Source organism: Orcinus orca, chromosome 9 (assembly GCF_937001465.1).
Source record: "Orcinus orca chromosome 9, mOrcOrc1.1, whole genome shotgun sequence".
Taxonomy (NCBI): domain Eukaryota; kingdom Metazoa; phylum Chordata; class Mammalia; order Artiodactyla; family Delphinidae; genus Orcinus; species Orcinus orca.
Window position 1 is genome coordinate 66,758,405 of NC_064567.1, and position 20,787 is coordinate 66,779,191.

Below are 20,787 nucleotides of genomic sequence, written 5' to 3' on the forward strand. Positions count from 1 at the left end.
TACTGGGACTAATTTAGAGAAATTAACAATATGATAGAAATTAAATGATACTTTTGACAAGATAAAGACACCAGAGAATGAGAATTCTGTTCACATATCTGAAGTACAAATCCCAAGACTTAGAAAAGGAATACATAATTTAAAAAGTAAAATGAGTTATTAAAAATTGTTTTTCAAATTTGAAAAAGTCAAATTTCAAAATAGCTCAAAAATGAAAATGTCCAACAATTTAAGAATTATGAAATTAGATGCTATTATGCTTTTTAAAAAGTATATGGAAAAAAAAAGGAAAAAAAAAGTATATGGACTAGAAACCAATGGAAGATTGAGTTTTAGCAAGGAATATTGATTTGATGTTATTGTTTTCTATTTTCTTTAAAGTCAACAGAGGTTTCCAGTGTAGGAGTATTTAAAAACTAGAGAATAAAATCAACATAAAATCAAAAGAGTTAAGAATTTATTCTTGAATTTATAAATGTTATTGTTCTTAAATGTCAATACTATGTGTTTAGCGGCAAAGTTATTTGAAACCAAAGGATCATTTAGAAACCTTCATTTATGCATTTGTTAAGCAACAGCATTTTTTTTTTTTAAACCGAAGATCACCACTGATCTTCCAGCTGCATGAACAAAAGGGAACCTCTATTTGGCCTATTTGTTTTCTTATATGAAAATAAATAAACTAACAATTGAATGAGCATTTTCCAATAACATTCAACATTCCTTTCTGCAATATAAAGTTTAATGCCTTGAAATTAATACAGGCTGTACCTGACTCCCCCATTGTTCAATTCGATTTACTCTGCCAAATTGTGTAAGGTGGCATGTGTTACGTGTGGGAATAAATGAGAGGGAGACAAAACTTTTGTCTTTCTCTCAGAAACTCTCTAAAAGGTAGAAGACACATGCTGAGAACAAGAAAAAAATATCTATGCTGCAACAACTTTAAAAGAAATGCCAGCTATTTAGAGCTGCATATGTTAAGGTAATCTAAAACATTACAAGCCAAAACCCAACAGAGGTCCCAGCAAGCAGTTACTAGAGAGCATAGAAAAAGTTACAAATATATATAAACATTTTGAAAATATTATTTTGCCCCTCTGCAGCTCTTTACAGATGCTAAGTGCTTTAAACTCCTATTTTATCCATTATTTCTTGCACCGATTGCATGATAAGTCACAATTCGTTTAATGACTGGAGGCAGGGAAACAAGTTTGGAATACATCAATGAATTCTCTAATAAACAATAAGATATTAAAAGCCCTGCATTTTCTAAGATTGCAAGGATGTTAGAGGATAAAGGAAATATGAGGGTCGCGGCCTTGGAATTCCTTGGAGAGCTCCGAGTTGTTGAGAAGACTCCTAGAAGTCTTCTAGGTCAGCTATTATTCAACGCCTTCCTATCTATGTGGTGGTTAAAGTCCCCTCATCACTATCACACACCTAACTCGGCTCTGGATTGTGATTTTGATGAGATGATTGCTGCATATTTCTTTTATTCTCGTTCTTTCCTCCTTCAGTCAAACCAGCTTATTCTAATTCTAGCAAGTAAAGGCATTATCATTTAAGAATTTTGAAAGCTATTCACATTTATATGAAAAATAACTTCATTTTATTCAGTATATAGTCATTTTTTCAGTATGTTATTAGTAGTGTATCAGTAATATATTGGTGTTTCAGAAAAAAACCCTTGCATCGTGTGGTAGATCACTGAAAGCAGAACAAAGCGAAAGCACATAGATCAGTTAGGTAATTATTGAAAAAAGTTCACATGAGGGGTAAGGACCAAAAGTTAGACAACAGTAGGGGAATAGAAAAGTAGAAGATGAAGGAAAAGATGCGAAATAAACCAAATAGAAAACCTGGGGTGATATGGAAGAGTGGGTCGTGTCATTTCCATTAAGTGAAAAAGCAGATACAGACAGGGGAGAAGGCTGTCAAGTGAGAATACGGAGGAGGCAACTTTCGGGCACAATGAGTCTGCAATACCCGGGGAGCATGCCAGGAGGCAGTTGCATACCGGACTGCAACTTACAAATGAGATCGGGCTGTTCATCAAGATTTGAGTATGGGGCGGTGCTTTCCCCAAAGCATCTTCCAAAGTTCTGACTACATAAACCAGGGAACTTAGCGGACTATCTGAAGTGACCTATTGCAAACCTTAAGTTTCACTTTAATATTTGCTCCGTTTTAAACATGTATATGGATTTGTGTTGGATTTTACATAAATTTTTTTTTTCCCAAATTTTAGGTAAATGTGTGAGTCCCAAAGATGTTCATTCTTTGGCACATTGTTACTACCCTACCTTAAAAGGCATGTATACATTGAGTCATGACAAGTACTTTGCAGTGATTTAAGCCTATACTCAATTCCTAGTTGTCAGCTATACGACCATAAGGAGGTTATCTTCAGCTCCAGTAATTAAAAATAGCAACATCATGTAATGTAAACAAAACATCTACCATATTGATTTTTTTTGTCCTTTTGCTTTCAGTATGTAAAGCCCTTTCAGTAAAAGTCCTGAGTGAAAATATGAGTCAATAAAATTTGACTGGGAAAATTGAGTAAAGAATGAAAAATATTCTAAACCTAATAATAATATGAAAGTTACTGCTTCTGCTGTAAAATACTTGCTTATAAACTTCCCTAGTACAGCCTCATGAAAAGTTTTTCATCACAACTTTTAGATACTGCGATTTCAAATGGCTTACAGAGATGGTTTAACGGTCCCATCTGCTAGAATATAACCCACATGAGGACAATGGCCTTTATTTTAGTCACGGATGTTTCCTGAGCTCACAGGCATCTTGTAAACAGGTACTAGACTTGTTAAAGGAACCAGTAAGAGACAGACATCATCTTTGTCTCAGTATTTCGGCATATATCATCTCAGTTGAAACAATTCATGTAAACAATGTTCCAGACTTCTTAGCAGAGAAAGGGAGAGTGGAAGGACAGTAGTGAGTCTCATCATTACCAAGTAGGCAAGTAGTTCTCCTTCTGACTGCAGAAGTGATGTTTTACAGAGGAAAAGATTCTTAAATAAAAGGTAGTGAGTACCTTTCAGAGCCCGTGAGCCGAACAAAATTTACACAAGTGTTTTTGCTTATCTGTTTGTCAGCCACACAGCATTTTAAAATTAAGACTTCATACAAAAATCTTAGTTCGCCCCTTCTCTTGGAAAGTGGAAGAAATGGCGATGCCAGTGTACAATACCTTTCTCATTTGGTAAAAATCTGCTTGCCCCGAGTGGCTCCACCCCCTACAAACCACGTGTGAGTGGGCTAGTTCCAACACAGTTCTCACTGTTATCTGATGCCCACTCATGAGGTTTACCTGGTGGGCTACGCTATGTTACCCTTGTTTAAAAAACAATACAACAGGCCTCAAATGGAGTTGCTTATGCTAAGCTTTACATCACCAAACCGAGACCTAAATATAGTTCCAGCTCTTGCAGAAATGGAATCTTAAACCAATCAGTCAGGAATCTCCCAATCAGCAGTAGTTAGGTAGCTGCCTAATAGATCCCTGCCATTCACTCAAGGAAAGGAACCTTGCAATAACCACTCAGATTTTTTGCCTGGAATTACTTTTTTGTTCCTGCTCCCTTCTGCCTATGAAACGTTTTCCTTTCATACAGATCCTTGGAACTCCTTTCTACCTGCTAAATTAGATGCTGCCTGATTCTAACGGAGTTTTGCTCAAATAAACTCTTAACATTTTTAACATGCCTCAGGTTATCTTTTAACGCCCTTAGGCATTTGATGTGCCACCTTTCCCTTCACCTTTGATATCTAGTTCTCTTTACAGGAGTGGTGGGCTTAGGTGGGACATTAATGCTGTCTTTGTGCTCAAAAAAGCTCCCTCAAAACAAGGTTCCCTCCAAAGCAGAGCCTGAGGTTGCGTGTCAGTTGTTCATTTGGAAGATAATGCCAGGAAAAACAAGTGAGAAACAGGCAAAAGTAAGAGACCCCAAGACAAGCTCGTAAAGGAGGCTACTGCTGTGTGGGCAAATGGGACTCAGTCCCACTGGGAACCCTCTAAGAAACCACACCTCTGAATTGTCAGACCTGAAAGGACAAGGGAGGCTGGGACACTCATCAGGGGATTTCTATCCCTGATTGGATGAAAGTTGAGCTGGTGGATATTACTGGGCAGCACACACTTCCGGGTAGAGCCCCCAGGATGTTTGCTTCCTTGCAGCAGAGTGTTCTCTGGCAGTGAACGATCAGCGTGTAGCGAACTTTCCAGAGCTGCAGGTAAACTCAGGTAGGATCTGGGGGATATGGCCCTTTTACAACCGCCTGTATTATGGAATTGCAAATGATCAATGTCTTAAATCTTTGCATGGGTAATAACACTACTTTCTACATTCTGATTTTTTCAAATTATTTTTTGATTGTATTTAATCTACATCAGTAGGAATACAAGGTGAATTTCCATAGGGAATATTATTTTATAGGGCTGGAACTTGGAGACAGTCCTTAGACTCTGGTAATATGCTGCCTATATTATACCAATTTTCGATTACACCAAAGACTATTGTTAAAGAAAAAATTATTCACTGACACTTGTTAAAGCCTGCTAAGGAAGACTTTACTGGGGGAGAAGCTGGGGGATTAGGTACAGGAACTGTAACTGAGCAGGACCCTAGGGAGCCTTCCTGGGGCAGACCTCCCTCACCCATGACCTCCAACTGCCACTTGTTTGTAGAAACACCTTAGCTTCCTAGGCCTCCTCCAAGTTGCCAAGGATAAATTTAATCAGAGAAGTGAGAAAATGCAGAAACAAAGGAAGACAGTCAAGCAAGACAAAATAATAATAATTTAGCCATTAACAAAGTCAAGGACCTTTACTGCCTCCTCAAGGGCTCTAGATAATACCCTGAGCCATATACTTGGAGCTGCTTTGAAGATACTGAAACCTCCACCAGGTGGAAGAAATTAATTGCATGTTGCCCACAAGCACATAGACCCCAGGCTGGTTGGAACCAGAAGGTTCAGGATTTTTTAATTAAATTTATTTTTGTCTGTGTTGGGTCTTCCTTGCTGTGCACGGACTTTCTCTAGTTGTGGGAAGCAGGGGCTACTCTTTGTTGTGGTGCACGGGCTTCTCATTGCAGTGGCTTCTCTTGTTCGGGAGCACCAGCCCTGGGTGCACAGACTTCAGTAGTCACGGCTCGCGGGCTCTAGAGCGCAGGCTCAGTAGTTGTGGCGCACGGGCTTAGCTGCTCCGTGGCATGTGGGATCTTCCCGGACCAGGGCTCAAACCCGTGTCCCCTGCATTGGCAGGTGGATTCTTAACCACTGTATCACCAGGGAAGTCCCCATGATGTTGACTCCCAATTTCCTCATCAGCAACCAGTCAGAACAATGTCCACAAGCTGGTCACACACCTGGTAACTCTGCCTTACCCTGTCATTAAAAACCCTTCCCTGAAAGCCGTCAGGGAATTCAGGCCTTTTGCCCACTAGCTGCCTTGACTCCTTGCTTGGTGCCCTGCAGTAAAAGCTGCACTTTCCTTCACCAGAAACCAGTGTTAGTACTGATAGATTGGCTTTACTGTGCAAGCCAGCAGACCCAAGTTTGGTTCGGTAACAGAACAACTGCAGTGGAATTATACCATAGGGGAGAGAGATCCAGGGCAAGGGGCATTCTTGTTGAAGGCAGGCAGGGTAAACAAGTATCACCTGGGCAGTGGTGGGGGCTGAGAATCATGATTAGCTATGGAGTGATCAGCTATGGAGTTTGAGGAATCTGGCTAAACTGACTTAGCAAGATTCTTGCTAAAACTGGACAATGCAGAGACAAAGAAGTCCAAAAGTTCAGGCCTAGTTGGAAAAGCATTCAGGGGGGCCTGAAGTTCAAGGAGGGAGTTTCTGTCACTAAAATGTACTGAGAAGACCACCGAATTTATTAATGTCTCCCAGCTGTGTGGGTGGCAATAGCGATGCGTGAAACTCACAATAATAAAGGCTCTGGAATAGGAAAAGCACTCAAGTTAAAGATATGCTAAGTTTTCATCTGGCTGGCAACCTTCTTTGACTTGGGAAACTCTCATCTATGAATAAGAGGCCCGGAACGTCTTTTACACTGTAAAATATTTGCAAAGTACCTTAATTTCCCCCTCAAAACACCTAATAATTTTCATATGAACCAGCTTAAATTCATTAGCATTTGCCAAGCGCACTCTTCAAAAGCTTCAAACTGGGACAGCAAACCAAAAGCAGAGGTAAGGCTCTGACCCAGCGGGTAGGGGCGGCTTCATTAGCCGACTCTGTTCAGCTATTGCTCCCGCTGAAGCTCAACTTGTAAAGTGAACGTGCAGGAAAACGTGGGGCAGACATAACATAAATAATTTAACTTGAGAGAAGTACTCTAAACCTCTCATTTACAGTCACCTTTTATTTTTTCTTATTCCTACCGGCCAAAGTAGAAAGTGTCTTAGGTGTCCAGAGAAGGAGAAAAAATAATTATTCGATTGCAAGCTTCCACAAAACTAAAACCAGGACTAAACGTATCACCAGAAAGAAAGAAATTACTGAGATCATCGTCTTCAGCAAAATAGGTCTCATCACAGCAGATGCTTTTATTTTTTTCACTTTTTCCTTGCTAGAGTGGCATCACTCAAAAACGAATGAACTAAGAAATAACATTGCTCTCCCTTTCTTCCCCTTCCCCCCCCCATCAATTTATATACATAGGGTCCAAGGTGAGACTTGTGTACTGGATTCTGGTAATCCAAATGCATTTAAGTGAGGATTAAGCACTTCAAATGTATGAAGGATTAAAGTGAGAGAACTTTTACTCTATTTTAAAAGGCATCAACTTGTAGCAACAGCTCTGAACATGATTATTCTACTTGCCTACCTCCTTATGTTAGTTTCCTCTTGCTGCTGTAACAAATTACCACTAATTTAGTGGCTTACAACATCACAAATTTATTATCTCACAGTGTTGCAAATCAGAAGTCCAAAATGGGTCTCACTGGGCTAAAATCAAAGTGTTAGGTTCCTTCTAGAGGCTGCAGGTAACAATCCGTTTCCTTACCTTTTGCAGTATCTAGAGGCCTCCGCACTCCTCGGCGTGTGATCTCCATCCTGCTGTAGATTCCGACGCAGCGCTACAGCACCTTCAAATCCCTTTTTGACTCTGACCTCTGACCTCTTCTACTTTAAAGGACCCTTAGGATTACATTACGCTCACCTGGATAGTTCAGAACACTCCATCTTGAAGTCAGCTGATTGGCATTCTTGACTCTATCTGAAACGGTAATTCCCTGTTGCTGTGTCACATAACATATTCACAGGTTCCAAAGATTAGGGGCTCATTATTCTGCCTAGCAGCTCCTCACCATTCCCTGGAGAATAGAAAGCAGCTACGCTAAATACAGACTATTTTTTTCCTTCCTTTTAATATATTTTCTTCTGAAACAAGCAATGCATTTTATAGTGACTTGGGACTTGTTTTAGTGGCTGTCTGTTATTTACTCATTCAAAGATTATTGGGTATCTGATATGGGATGGCCCCAGGGGAACAGTAGTGATGAGGACCCAAGACTGGCTTTCAAAGGACTCACAAGTTTAATGAGAGAATCAGATAAGTAACCATTTAAAATACAAGTCAAAGAACTTTAGCATAGGTGTCAGAGTCTTAAAGGAGCACAAACGACTCACCAGAAAAACTCATTCCAATGCATTCGAGACCAGGGTGGTTCCAGAAATCCTTCCGAATGGAGGTGAACAAACCTTGAGGAAGGGAATGTGCCAATCATTATAAAATCTTACGAGGTGCATAGTCATGGAAGAACATGGCATGTCTAGTGAATAAGTAGAACAGTGTAGCTGGAACTATGTTTTGCACACGGGGATAAGAGGGAAGAGGATACAGGAAAGGTTGACAAGGTCCAGCTTATGAAAGCCCTTGTGTACATGAGGGTTTTGAGCTTCTATCATGTAAAAAAGGGTGACTCAATAAGGAATATCATCTATTTCTAGAAAAATACAGTTGGCATCGTAGATGAAGGATTGAAGTAGGGACAAATAGGATTTTCCTGCTGTTGCTCCTACTACTACTACTACAATTAATACTATTACATTTCCTTTGAAGCTGAAAGAAGTAATTTGAATGTTTGCTGATAGAAAATAATTTTGAAAATTATCTCTACTTAATCTTCACAGTAACCCCAAAACAGGTCTTATGTTTATCCCTATTTTGAAGGTGAGAAAACTGAGGCTTAGAGAGATTAATTTTCTCCTGAAACATATTCTGTAAAACAAGCAGCTGGGATCAAAATTTATACCTCTGTGCCCAGAATCCTCTTAAAGTTCCCAAAGGCAGATTTATCTTGAAGTTCTCACGCTGAATCTTCTGGTTATCTTACTGGCATGGGCCCATCCCCAAACTTGATGAATAGAGGGAGGAAGCAGCAACCTGCTCAGTCACAGGGCAGAGTCCCAGAGCACTGTTTCACTCTGGGGACCACCATATCCACCAGGACACAAGACAACACCCTGTGTAGCCTAGGGGAGCATCCACACTAACCTTGACCTCAAGTAAAATGAACCCCAAGAGATGCTGCTCTACTCCAAGCTTAGAGGCCATTTTCACCTTGGCCTACTGGCCTCTGGGTCCTGTGAGGACCTGAATGAGCTAGACCACGACTACTGGGGTCAAAGGGCTGGAATTCTCTGAGAAACCACCTGGGATGATATCGCTAATATGCAGAATCTAAAACAAAAATGATGCAAATGAACTTATTTACAAAACAGAAACAGACTCACAGACTTAGAGAACAAACTTATGGGTACCACGGGGTAAGAGTGGGGTTGGGGGAGGGATAAATTGGGAGTTTGGGACTGACATGTACACACTGCTATATTTAAAATGGATAACCAACGAGGACCTACTGTATAGTACAGGGAACTCTGCTCAATATACTGTAACCTAAATGGGAAAAGAATTTGAAAAAGAACAGATACATGCATATGTAACACTGAATCAGGTTGCTGTACACCTGATACTAACACAACATTGTTAATCAACTATGCTCCAATATAAAATAAAAATTAAAAAAATTAATTCAACCACACAAAAAGGTTACTTTGGAGAAATTACATTGGAACATTATCAACGGGAGTTAGGAAGCCAAAATAAATTTTGAAACAATCAATTAAAAAGCTTATTCAACCATCCTAGAGAAAAGATTGTTATCTTTCTATTTGCTCTGTGAAAAAATATTACAAAACTGTTACCTACAAGGAGAGGACCAAAGAGGATGCAGCCAAAAAGTGTAGGGAAAAACAGGGAAATGGACTGGGCAATTAATTCTCTTTCTAAAAAGATATTTTGCTTTGTAATTTTGTATTATTATTATTTTTTTTTAATGAGATGTCACTCAATTTTATGAGCTTCAGGACAAAAAGGACCTGGATCGACCCCGGACTACAATTATAATTTAGGTAGGAAATGAAGATCTGGACAAAGACCACAGGGATGATGAGTAGGGAAGGGACTTGATAAATATTAGGTGGTAGAGGGGATGGGACTGAGTGGACGGGTAGGAGTGGTATTTAGGAATGGTTGAGCCTTTCCCTCAATTCTCACTTCAGAGACCAAACTGGTGCAATTCACCTAGAAATTTGTACAGTAGGTGGAAAAGGATTTGTATTATTTTGGAGACTTTTAGTTCGATACGCCTGTGGCATACTCAAGAAAAGTAAATAGGCAGCAAAAATATAAACTGAATTCAAAAACAGTTGAATTAGAGATACACAATAGGGAGTCCTAGGTGTATAGGTATATTTAAAACCATAAATTAGGTGATGTTTATGCAGTAAATATAAGGAAACATATATAATGAGTAAAACAGGGTTGGGGAAGGCAATGATAGATGGAGAGAGAGAAGCCAATGAGCCTGGGCTGAAATTAAAAATATTTAATAACCTATATAAAAGTATGAGTGGATCAAAATATTTTAAAATTCCCTTTAATTTTTCAAAGAAAATATCTAATTCTCCAAAGATTTCTATCTATGTATCTATGTACCTATCTATCTAATATCTATCTACTCCTGGAATATATTTTGGTGTAAGTAATCTATCAAATTTTTCCAATGATTTTCAACTCACTTGTTTCATCTGATGTAGCTGTTGCTAGTTGAATAACTCTGGTCCTTGAACTGTGCTCTGACATGGGAACAACATCAAACTCTTCCAACAACTTCTTTATACGTTTGTAGTCATTAGTCAACCCTGAATGTGTTTTTTCTTAGAGCAATTGACTCAATGAGATCAACTGGATATCTGGATAGAAAAATGGAGTAAGAGAGAGAGACTTTTGAACCTGCTATGACTCTGCTTCCATTTGTAAGACGTTAGACTATATTATTCTACTAGGATTTTTTTCTATTATTCTAGTCTATTATTATATTATGAATTTTTAACTTGTATTATTTTACATGGGTTTTCTAAATATTTAATTTTTATACATTTAGCATTAACACATTTTACAACTAGTATTCTCTATTACTTTAGTTTTCTGTAAGTTTTAGAGTTTATAAAATTACTTACATTATTTTAACAAAACTCTCTGAAAATGTAGAATGGCCAGATATTGCTTTGAGGCTTTCTAAGTCAGACTTGGTAGTTGTTGTTGTTTTGTCTCTCTTCCAGAATGCAAAATTAATTGACAGACACTTAATCCTAATTTGGGGTTTTGCCTTCTTCTTTCTCCCTCCTTCATTACTTCTCTTCTTTATTTTTTCCCTGCTTCCCCCTTTTTCATCCTCTTCTCTTGCTCCTTCCTAATAATTTAAAATAAACCCACTATTCAAATGCCTGATTTATGAATTCCCTAAACTTTTAATGAATTGAGGCAATGAAGCACCCAGGACCTGGTTTCTATCCCTATGCCCTCCTCACCTTCTCTGATTCAGGAGCTCCTTCTTTCTCCTTCTCTCTTCATGTAAAAGTCTAGTTACCCTGGAAAGCCATTTACAGATTTACCTTCTCTAGAGGATTTTTAAAAATACCTTCAACCAAATCCCCTGTCCTCATTTGAATACGTATCATATTTTGCTTACCTTGGTTCTTACCTTGGTCAATAATTTACTTAACTCTTCCAATAGATGGAAAGACACTTACAGAAGAGATTGTATCATTAAAAAAATTCTTGAATTTCTTCAACCCCTTTGTAAAATACCGTGTACCTAGTCAGTGCCCATGAGATATCTGCTGAAGTCAGTTACACAAAATAAAATCAGAAATCAGTTTCATCCAGAAAATTCAATGTAAGCCCTTACAGAACCCCCAGCCTAGTCTTTCAGTCCCCATGATTCTATCATCCAGTTTGCTGGCATTCCTGGAATCTCTGAAATTGGTGGAATAATGTTCACAGCAGCACCTTGGGGCCAAAGCACCACAAAGTAGAATGGTTTGATTCTTAATGACAACAAATTCCGCCCCCAAATACCCAGCCTCCTTTCTCCCTGACAAAAGACAGGTGGTCTGTCTGGTACCCCCAGTGGATATTCACTGGGGTAGACTGACTGTCAATTGCTTGGAGAGCTCATTTACGGAAAAAATCAGGGCAAAATGGCGGTAAGAAATGACACACTGAATGGTTAACATTTTTATTTCAAAAAAGCAGGATACTGTATGTAACACTTTCTGAGAAAATAATTAAGATAGTATAATGAAATGAATTCCATGTTTTTAAGCACAATACAGATGTATAGAATCCTTTAAATGTGAGTTTATTCAAACTTTATTTAAATAGAATGCACTTTAATTGAGAGATTTAAGGGGTGATTTCTGCATTTCACAAAATAAAAGTTCTTCTGCAAGTTTGTTTATTTATTTATTTAAACTTTACATTCTCAACATATATTACAAGGACTTAATATTTTAATTTAGAACATACGTAGTGTATTTGAATAGCTCTTTGGGCTAATATGTGCCAAGAAAGGTACATTGTCCTTTTTATAACCAATTAAAAACAAACTAACTTTGACACAAAAAGGAATGGGGTCATAAGTTTCGTCTTATTCAAGTAGAATACAGTCTGAGATTCAAAACAGATTCTTCCTTGAAAACTGCAGTTGTTTCCCATCCTCCTAAACAAGGACAAAAGAACAAAATGCAAAAAAATATATGTCATTCATTAATTCTCATTGGATTTAAATTTCCCCCTGCAGTAGAATACACTAAATATCTGAGTCTTTTGCTTTATTCTGGCTATAATCACATAAACTGTTTAAAAAATAAAAACTTTTAAAATTCTGTTTTCTTCACTTTCTTCCAGATATTTTCTCCTGCCACAATAAATTGACCAGCACTCTTAGCGTCAGATACACATGGTACACACATGTAAGTGGAGAAATACATTTATGTCCTTCAAAGTTCCTGGATCTACACAGACACCTCCTTTCCTGTTAGAAGCATAGATATCCAGGTTTATTCTGGAATCTCTATTTATCTCCTCAGTGTATGGCACTGTTTAGCAAAGTACATATCTCTTTTCCCCTTTTCCTCTGACCCCTGCGATCCCCGTTTAATTTTTACTCAAGAGCTTCATCCACTTAAAACTTTGTACAACTACATCTGCTGTATTTAAAAGAGGTTGACTCAACAACGCAAACACTCACCCACACACACATAAGAAAAGTTTCCATCTTCCAAAGCTAACATTATTTAATATTCCTATATACCATGGAGCTTTCAGTTTGGAGTTTTTCTTAAAATATACATCCTTCACTTGAAGCTGTCATAAAAATGGGGAGAACACCTTCTCTGATTTCAAAACCATCAAAGTAGGTTTTTAAAAACTACTTTCCAAACCCCAGGAGTAGTGTACTCGAAGGGCAAGCTCATCAGTATCTTTAGAAAATGAGTTGGGAAAAGTAAAATTTGATTCCTATTTGAACATTTATTATTGGTACCAATGAATCCTACTGACTGAGAATGTAACTACGATCATCACTAATTATGATATAGCTACAGTGAAGTAAAGCTGCATCCCATTATTTCAACGATTGAAGTCTGATAGGCCGGCTGTTTGATTTCTCTCATCCCACTGTCTATTCAACAGCTTTTCATTGCACAGACTGTTAAAAATGATTCACAAACTGTTGCTGCCTTCAAACTATATACTATAAAAGGTAGCCAAGAAATAACGGTATGTTGTACTGAACGTAAAGTAATTAGTGGCTTCAGAATATGTTCTTGACACAAGGCCTGCCTGCCCATTGTAGAAAATTTTGTCAATTTATGTGAAAATATTTATTACCTGTAACCATAGATACACAAAATCAATGTGTGTGTTATGTAACATGACATCAGTAATGCATTTGTTACTGCTTTGAGATTTCTTCTGGTCTTGATTACAGCTCTGCCAAATAACTTTTTTTTTTATTATACAAGGGCAAGTGATTGCTTGCTACATTTGCAATTGTAATGATAATTTTCCTGAGAATGTTAAATTATGTCTTAATTTATTCAAAAGATTTTATTTTCAAAGCAATTAAACTTATTGTTGATTGATATTTACCATCCAATGTTCCTGGAACACTAAAAGAATACGCTTTATACATAATCTTCCATTACAGCACAATGCTTGAGGGTAGCCATTTTACATAACAGCATTCAGTTGAGTCTTCAAATCAAAGAACAAAAATTATAGCAATTTCACTTGAAATCCATAAATCCATGCTCAGGATTATGTTCAACAGAATCACTAAATGTTATTTGTAATTCAAAGATGAATGAATCAATAGAAAAATAGAACTGATAAATCATTAGTACTTTAATGCAGAGTGGAGAGAGAAACTAATAAATCATGCACTTCGAGCACTTGTTTTCCTTATGGCACGTTTGAAAACATAAAACATACAATGATAAGATGCAGGTCAATATGAATGAACAATACCAAATCTGCTCAGAATAGCATTTCATTTTATATCATAGGCTTAATGAAACACTTAAAAAATACTATTCCATAATTTCTTCAAACAATCAGAGGATCCACCCAGGCCATGAAATACTTTAACAACAATCTAGGCCGTTATTTCCAAATAAATATTTGAAATGTCACAGAGATGGGAGTAGAGGAGGTGAGGGGGAGGGTGCAAATGCATGCATGATTAACTTCAATGAGCTCAATATTATTACAGGTATCAATTTATACTAGAAAGGAACTGATACAATCATTTACTTTCTCAAGTGTACTTAACTGACCCATTAAAAATTACAGACGTCTATACTTATAAATGACCAAAAAAGCAAGAAATCAGCCATTGAGCTTTGATTGTGTTGTACGGCTTATTGTCTGTGAAAAGTGAGAATTTTAATTATAATTAATGGGTAGTTCACTCTCTTCCAGAGTTTTAGTCATCACAAAATTGCACATTAGAACCATAGATTTTCTCCACAATGCTTAATTAATTATGCATTAACCCATTTCTCTCAAAGCATCTTTTTCTGAATCTTTGGTGGGAAACACAGTTTATTAGGCACATAGTTTCAAACATCTATTTGGTTACTGTTGTGATTAAGAATTTTCTTCTAAATTCACATGCAGAAGGGAATAAGGCTTGCCATGTTAACATACTTTACTGCCAAGTAATATGTTTCCACTTATGTCTGGAATTAAAAACAAAACTAAACAAACTAAAAACCACTTCCTACTTCTTAGCATAAGAATACTTTATACCTGATATCTTAAATTCCACTCAGAAGCATCAAGATGTCGAAGAAAAACTACTTAGATACAGCAAGTAGACAACTATTTAACAAAACCTTTCAATTAAAAGCTTCTCCTCAACTCACAGGTCAAAGATCATTGATATACTGTTTGATTCTAAAGGGAAAAGTATAGCAATCTGCAATTATGATTATTGTAGCATTATTAAGTAGTGCTTATTAATAACTGGAATCACATTTCCCGTGATATTTCCTTTTTTTGTTGTACAGGTTTTTTTTACAGGTTAGTAAATGGAAATTGGAGAAGGAATGGGTAGGAGACAAAAAAATTTATGGGAATGCATGCAACAAAAATAGGCAGTATCACTTCATGTAAACTTCTGCTTTCTTCATGCAAAGATGCTTATAAAAACTGAGACATTAAATTTTCTAATAGCTGGATTTTACATTAGCTCAGTAACAAAAACTGTTAAACCAATTCCATGATTTTGCATGAGCAGGAGACTTGAAATTGTTCAACGATTTCCAGCATAAGTGTTCCATGGCCCAATTATGCTAATTAAATCTCTAAGAATGAAAAGATACAGGATTATTCCTTGCTTCGGTTTCTTGTTCTTTTGATGAGAGAGCAGAACAACCCGGTTTTTGGAGGAGGGCCCATCAGCATCGGGGCTTGGTTCTTGTGCATAATTTTTATCTAGGGAAAAAAAAGACAAAGAGGGTACAGTAATCTCCAGATACAACACCAATTTCTGAGAATCTCTCTTAAGGTTAATAATATTCCCTGAATTACTGAAACAACACAAGTGTAAAATGTATTTTCAGAGTTTCTATTATTTCAAAAATATTTTTAAGGAAGATAAGGTATGTATTTAAACTATATTCCAATGCTCAGGGTGATACCAAGAAATTAAATTTAATTGAAACTACATTTTAAATATCATATTACTTCTAACCTCTCTTGTAATAACACCCCCAAATTCCTTGTTCATGCCACGTGATTATCTAGTATAATTTATTGACCATTAGTTATGTATTATTTACTTAAGATAGGAAAGGCTGCACCATTATAGTATTCAGAATCCCAGTTATAGCCCAACATCAAGATGTACTTGATATCAAGGCAAGCCTTATTTACTCTGCTAATCAGATTGTTTCTCTCTTTCAATATGAACTGCAGGGCTTAATTTCAAAACAATCATTACGAATGAAAGTCAGAAGTTAGCGTGCATAAAAGGTCAGAAATGATGAACTAGCTTTCTAATTTGTTAATTAATTGGTAATAGAATAGAATCAAATATTGAAAAGCCTGCTTAAAACATTCTGAGAGACTGTTCTAAAGCTACTCTTTTTGATTTCTTTGAAATAAAACTACGAATCACCTTAAATGAGACAACCTTAAAGTAGATTATGTCTGCAATTTTCTCTAATTCAAGCCTAAATTAGAGAAGACATTTTATGAATATATGCTATGCTCAAAGCTAATTGAAAGCAATTATCAAAGTGGCATTTTGTCTGTGACTTTAAGATACATTGTAAGATAATAAATGATTCTCATTATGTAATAAAAAGGTCACATCTTGCCTTTGGGCTAGTGACGCTAAGAGTTTTTCAAAAGCAATCTGAGACATTTTCTTTAGAGAACTGCGACTAATATAAGAACCATCGCTTATTAAATATCAGTTGTCACCAGCACAGCACCCGCATCAGAGATGAGTATTTCTTTCAAAAAGAAACACCACCTCATTAAAAGCTGCAAAAATATATCTCTTAAAGTGCATAGCTGACATTTTCAAGTTAAACTGAATATCCTTCACTTGTCATTGACTAATAGCAATGAAACAAAAAAAAGTGGATGTCACGTGGACACGATCATTAAAATCAGCACTGGGGCTGTTGGGAAATGGAGATTTACTTCACAGTCTAGAAAGACAGAACTATGTTAAAAATCAGGATAAACGAACAACTCTTTATTTAACTCTGTTGGAATCAGGTTATTCTGGGAAGATTCAGTGTTCTTTGTACTGTAAAGATAAATTGCACCTGTAAAAGGCCACCAGGCTAAACCAGCCTCAAACTCTCTGGATATCTGATTTCATTTTATTTTATTTTTCTTATCTTATGAATTGGGGAATCAATAGCCAGATAGTTAAGATGCTAGAATGCACCTATCTATGTAGATTGAAAAAGATCTCTACCAGATTTTCTCTCCTAATAATTCAGTTTCAAATTACGCCCTACCTTATGCCATTGATTTTATACTCCTCTAGAGTATAAAACCTAATACACCATCATTCACTCATTTATTCATTTCACAAAATGTATCAAGCCCCTACTATGCCTCAGACACTGTACCATGAACCTCTAATAAACAAAGTACAATCTCTATCCCCAGTAAATTATAGTCAAGTAAGAAAGAGAAATTTAACAAGCACGTTCAATAGTGTTATAGATGCTGAAATACAAGGCTAAGCAGAAAGGCACTATTTTTTTTTAACGCTGAAAATCAAAATGAATTTTTTATAAAAATTTATAAAAATTTATAAAAATATGTTAGTTTAAAAGGAGTACCTGATGAGGCAGTTAACACATATTACTTATGTCATAACCTTAGATTCAAACAGAATGTAAGTAGCTAAGGTAAAAAAATAAAAATTTCTGATTCCCAGTTGCTGGACTAAATCCTTTAGAGGGTATGATAATATTAGGGCCTTTTGGAAAACAAGATTATTAACAAATTATTGTTGTTAAGATGTTGGAAGAAATATATCATTCTAGTCACAAAAGATTAGCGTCAATTTATGACAAAGCATAGCCCAAATACCTCAACTTATTGTGTATGAGATTTTGTTTGCCCTTTGTATTTTTCAAGTTATTTGGATTTTCTTTGATCATAGCTATCTTTTTATTAACAATCCCTTTTAAAAGAAATCACATGTTGCTATTCCGTTGAAAAATAGCACAGTATCTCATTCAGTGCTCCTGACACAGTGGGACCCTTAATCCATACTACTGACTAATTCGAATTCTAGGTTATAGTTTCAAAGCAGGATAATGGTCCTATTTTTAAAATTATCTGTAATCTATCTTCTTGGTTATTTAAGCACTCCTATGGTCAAGGTACATAACTCTTTCTTTAATTTAACATTATTTCCATACAAAATGCAACTACATCTTTCTGTCTGTTATTCATAAAAATGAGAAACAATTGGCTGTTTTCCTCTTAGGGGAGATTACATGGAGGAAACTCGCACTCATAAGATGTCTAGTATGTGTCCAGGCTCTTTGCATACATTATGTCATCAGATAATTATAGGTCTTTGTATATTTGAGCAGAGCAAAAACTACTCCATTAAGGATGAGAAAAATTCCAGTCCAGGTGAACTGTTGGTACTGTAGTCACAGCAAGTCCAGGTGAAGTTTCAGAAAGCTGTAGAGACTTAAGTGTAATTTAGGTTCAGATGGCCTGTGTTGGGGGAACCTGGTTAAGGGCGCCTCACCAGGCATGGGATGACTCACATGCCTGTTTTGACTCCACATCCTTATATTTTTATTACTACTTTTTTTGAGAACCTGTTATCTACAAGAAAAACAATACGGAGTAAGGAGCAGATTTTATCCCCCAAAGATTTTATTATATTAAGTCTCAGCAATCTGAAAACATGAACCAAACATTAGGTTCTCTTTGAGTGTTTCCATTTTTTTTGAGTCAGGTAGTTACTTCTTAATTGTTTCTCAATACATCAAATATTTATGGAGCACCAGCTATGGGCAAGGCAGTTTGCAAGACTGTTTAGTTTGGAAGAGAACCTGAGATTATAATTGAGAGAGAATTGTGGGCACTCATAAGCAATGGTGATGGGGCTCCCAGGAGCTGGAATGGCTGTACGAAGGTCGAAGAGCATTGCTAAAAATGCAAGATAGATACTGTCAGAATTAGAATGATGTTCTATTAAGAACTCTTCATTTTTACTTATCATCTATTCCTTTGGAAAACAACAGCAGCAAAAGTCTCATGACTCTTTCTACTTCTGTCTTCCTATTTCAAATTAAGATTGGACACATCTAAAAATATAAACAGAAAAAAAATGATTTCAGTTTTATAATTATTCAATATGAAATAAAAATTCACATATAGAAACCAGATGAAGGATTATAAGGCACAGTTTTCTTGTTTCTATGACGTTGTCAGGGTTGCATGGTGTGATAGAGAGCTCCACCTCATAATTGTAATATGACCAATAATAACAAGAATAAAAATAACAAGATTTGGCTTTTACTGTGTGCTGAGTATTATGCTAAGTGCTTTACACACGTTATTCACATGCTACCTGTTTCATCCAGCTCTTTGAGTTGCTCTTGACAAAAGTCTACTCCCATAAAAGTAATACTATCAAAGAACATAGAATTGAAAAACGATGTCCTAAAAGGGATAGAAGAGAGGTTTATATCTTACAGTACATGGTGAACAGTGTCTAGTCCCACTAGACTTTTGTGTTCTCTCTGAAGACTTTTAGTCCAACTAAAATTGAGGAAGACTGGAAGGTCTTCCTGCACTCATTCTCCAAGCAGTATTTGGCCCAGCTCGTTGCAATTTTCTTTCCTAGCTCCCTGTCTCTCAGCATCAACTATTCCTAATACTCTTCGTTGTGAAGAGTAGTTATTTTTCTTCCTCATGTGATAGGAACACCCTACTTAACACCCAGTCCCTGAATGACACATCTACCGAAGCAAGTGCTTATCAAAGCATCCTGATAAGATTGGAATAAAGATGGATCTATTCTATCTTCAAGGAATTCTCATACCTAATATCAAAAGAATATTTGTTCATAATTTTTAAAATATATGATCTAATTTTACCCTCTCAACAACCCTGGGAGGTAGGTGTCAACACCCTTATTTTACAGTACAGGACAGAAACTTAGGTTCTGTAACTTGCACTACACCACTCAAGTTGGTAAGTACAAGAGCTGGGTTTTGAAAGCTGACTCAAATCTCCCAAGCACTCCTTGTTAATTCCCACCTCTGCACTTCTGTGTCAATTAGTGCTTTGGAGAACCTTCCCTCAAACTTTGACCCCTGTCCTGCCCAGCTAAAATAACACATTATTTTGAAATTTCAAAGCACAGTGAGATAAAGATTCTAAATGCCCTCTGAGAGGAAAAACAGGTCACTTACAGAAAAATAAAAATCAGCATGGCATTAAGCTTCTCAAAAACATGAGTGGTAGAAGAAAATGGAGAAAAACCTTCAAACCCCAAAAGAAAAGTTAATTTTATCTTAGAATTCTATACTTAGTCAATGGATTGATTAAATGCAAGGGTACAGTGAAGATACTTTCATTCATAAAAGGTTCTAGAGAGTTTACCATTTATGTGTCCTTTGAAACATTTTTCAGTGTGTTCTCCAGCAGAACAGATGTGTGAGCTAAGAAAGACTAAAAAAACAGACGGTCACATTGACAACACCAAATGCTGGTGAGGATGTGGAGCAACAGGAACTCCCATACATAGGTGCTGGGAATGCAAAATGGCGCAGCCACTTTGGAAGACAGTATGGAGGTTTCTTACAAAACTAAATATACTCTTATCATATGATCCAGTGTTTTCACTCTTGGGATTTAACCAAAAAAGTTGAAAACATAGGTCTGCACAAAAACCTGTACACAGATGTCTGCAGCAGCTTTTTTCATAACTGCCAAAACTTGGAAGCAACCAAGAGGCCCTTCAGTAGGTGAAAGGATATATAAACTGTGGTATATCCAGACAAAGGAATATTATTCAGTGCTAAAAAGAAATGACCTATCAAGCCATGAAAAGACATGGAGGAAACTTAAAAGCATATTGTTAAGTGAAAGACGTCAATGTGAGAAGGCTACATCCTGTATGATTCCAATTATATGACATTCTAGAGAAGGAAAAACTACGGGGACAGTAAAAAGATAAGTGGTTGCCAGGGTTTATGGGGGAGAGTGATGAATAGATGAAGCACAGAGGATTTTTAGGGAAGTGAAAATATTCTTTAGGATGTTATAATGATGGATACAAGACATTACACATTTGTCCAAGCTCGTAGAATGAACAACACC

The 20,787-nt window shown here is 36.7% G+C and overlaps 1 protein-coding gene and 1 long non-coding RNA gene across 9 annotated transcripts in view; both read right to left on the reverse strand.

The window, feature by feature from the left end:
• Positions 1–7,212: 7,212 nt before the first annotated feature.
• Positions 7,213–10,274, reverse strand: LOC125965403 (uncharacterized). Its single transcript, XR_007479238.1, has 3 exons — positions 10,131–10,274; positions 7,677–7,748; positions 7,213–7,360 (listed from the first exon to the last, which is right to left on the reverse strand). It is a non-coding gene; the product is annotated as an uncharacterized LOC125965403 (long non-coding RNA).
• A 1,344-nt stretch (positions 10,275–11,618) lies between these two features.
• DGKB (diacylglycerol kinase beta) overlaps positions 11,619–20,787 on the reverse strand; it is a 703,399-nt gene continuing 694,230 nt past the window's right edge. For 7 of the 8 annotated variants that reach the window (XM_049714819.1, XM_004263483.3, XM_033400058.2 and 4 more), the window contains one exon: positions 12,386–15,396. In XM_049714819.1, coding sequence (XP_049570776.1) covers positions 15,289–15,396 — 108 coding nt within the window. In that variant the 3' untranslated portion in view covers positions 12,386–15,288. Of the gene's footprint in view, positions 12,116–12,385; positions 15,397–20,787 lie in introns of those variants that run through there. The other variant, XR_007479225.1, reaches the window with a different exon arrangement.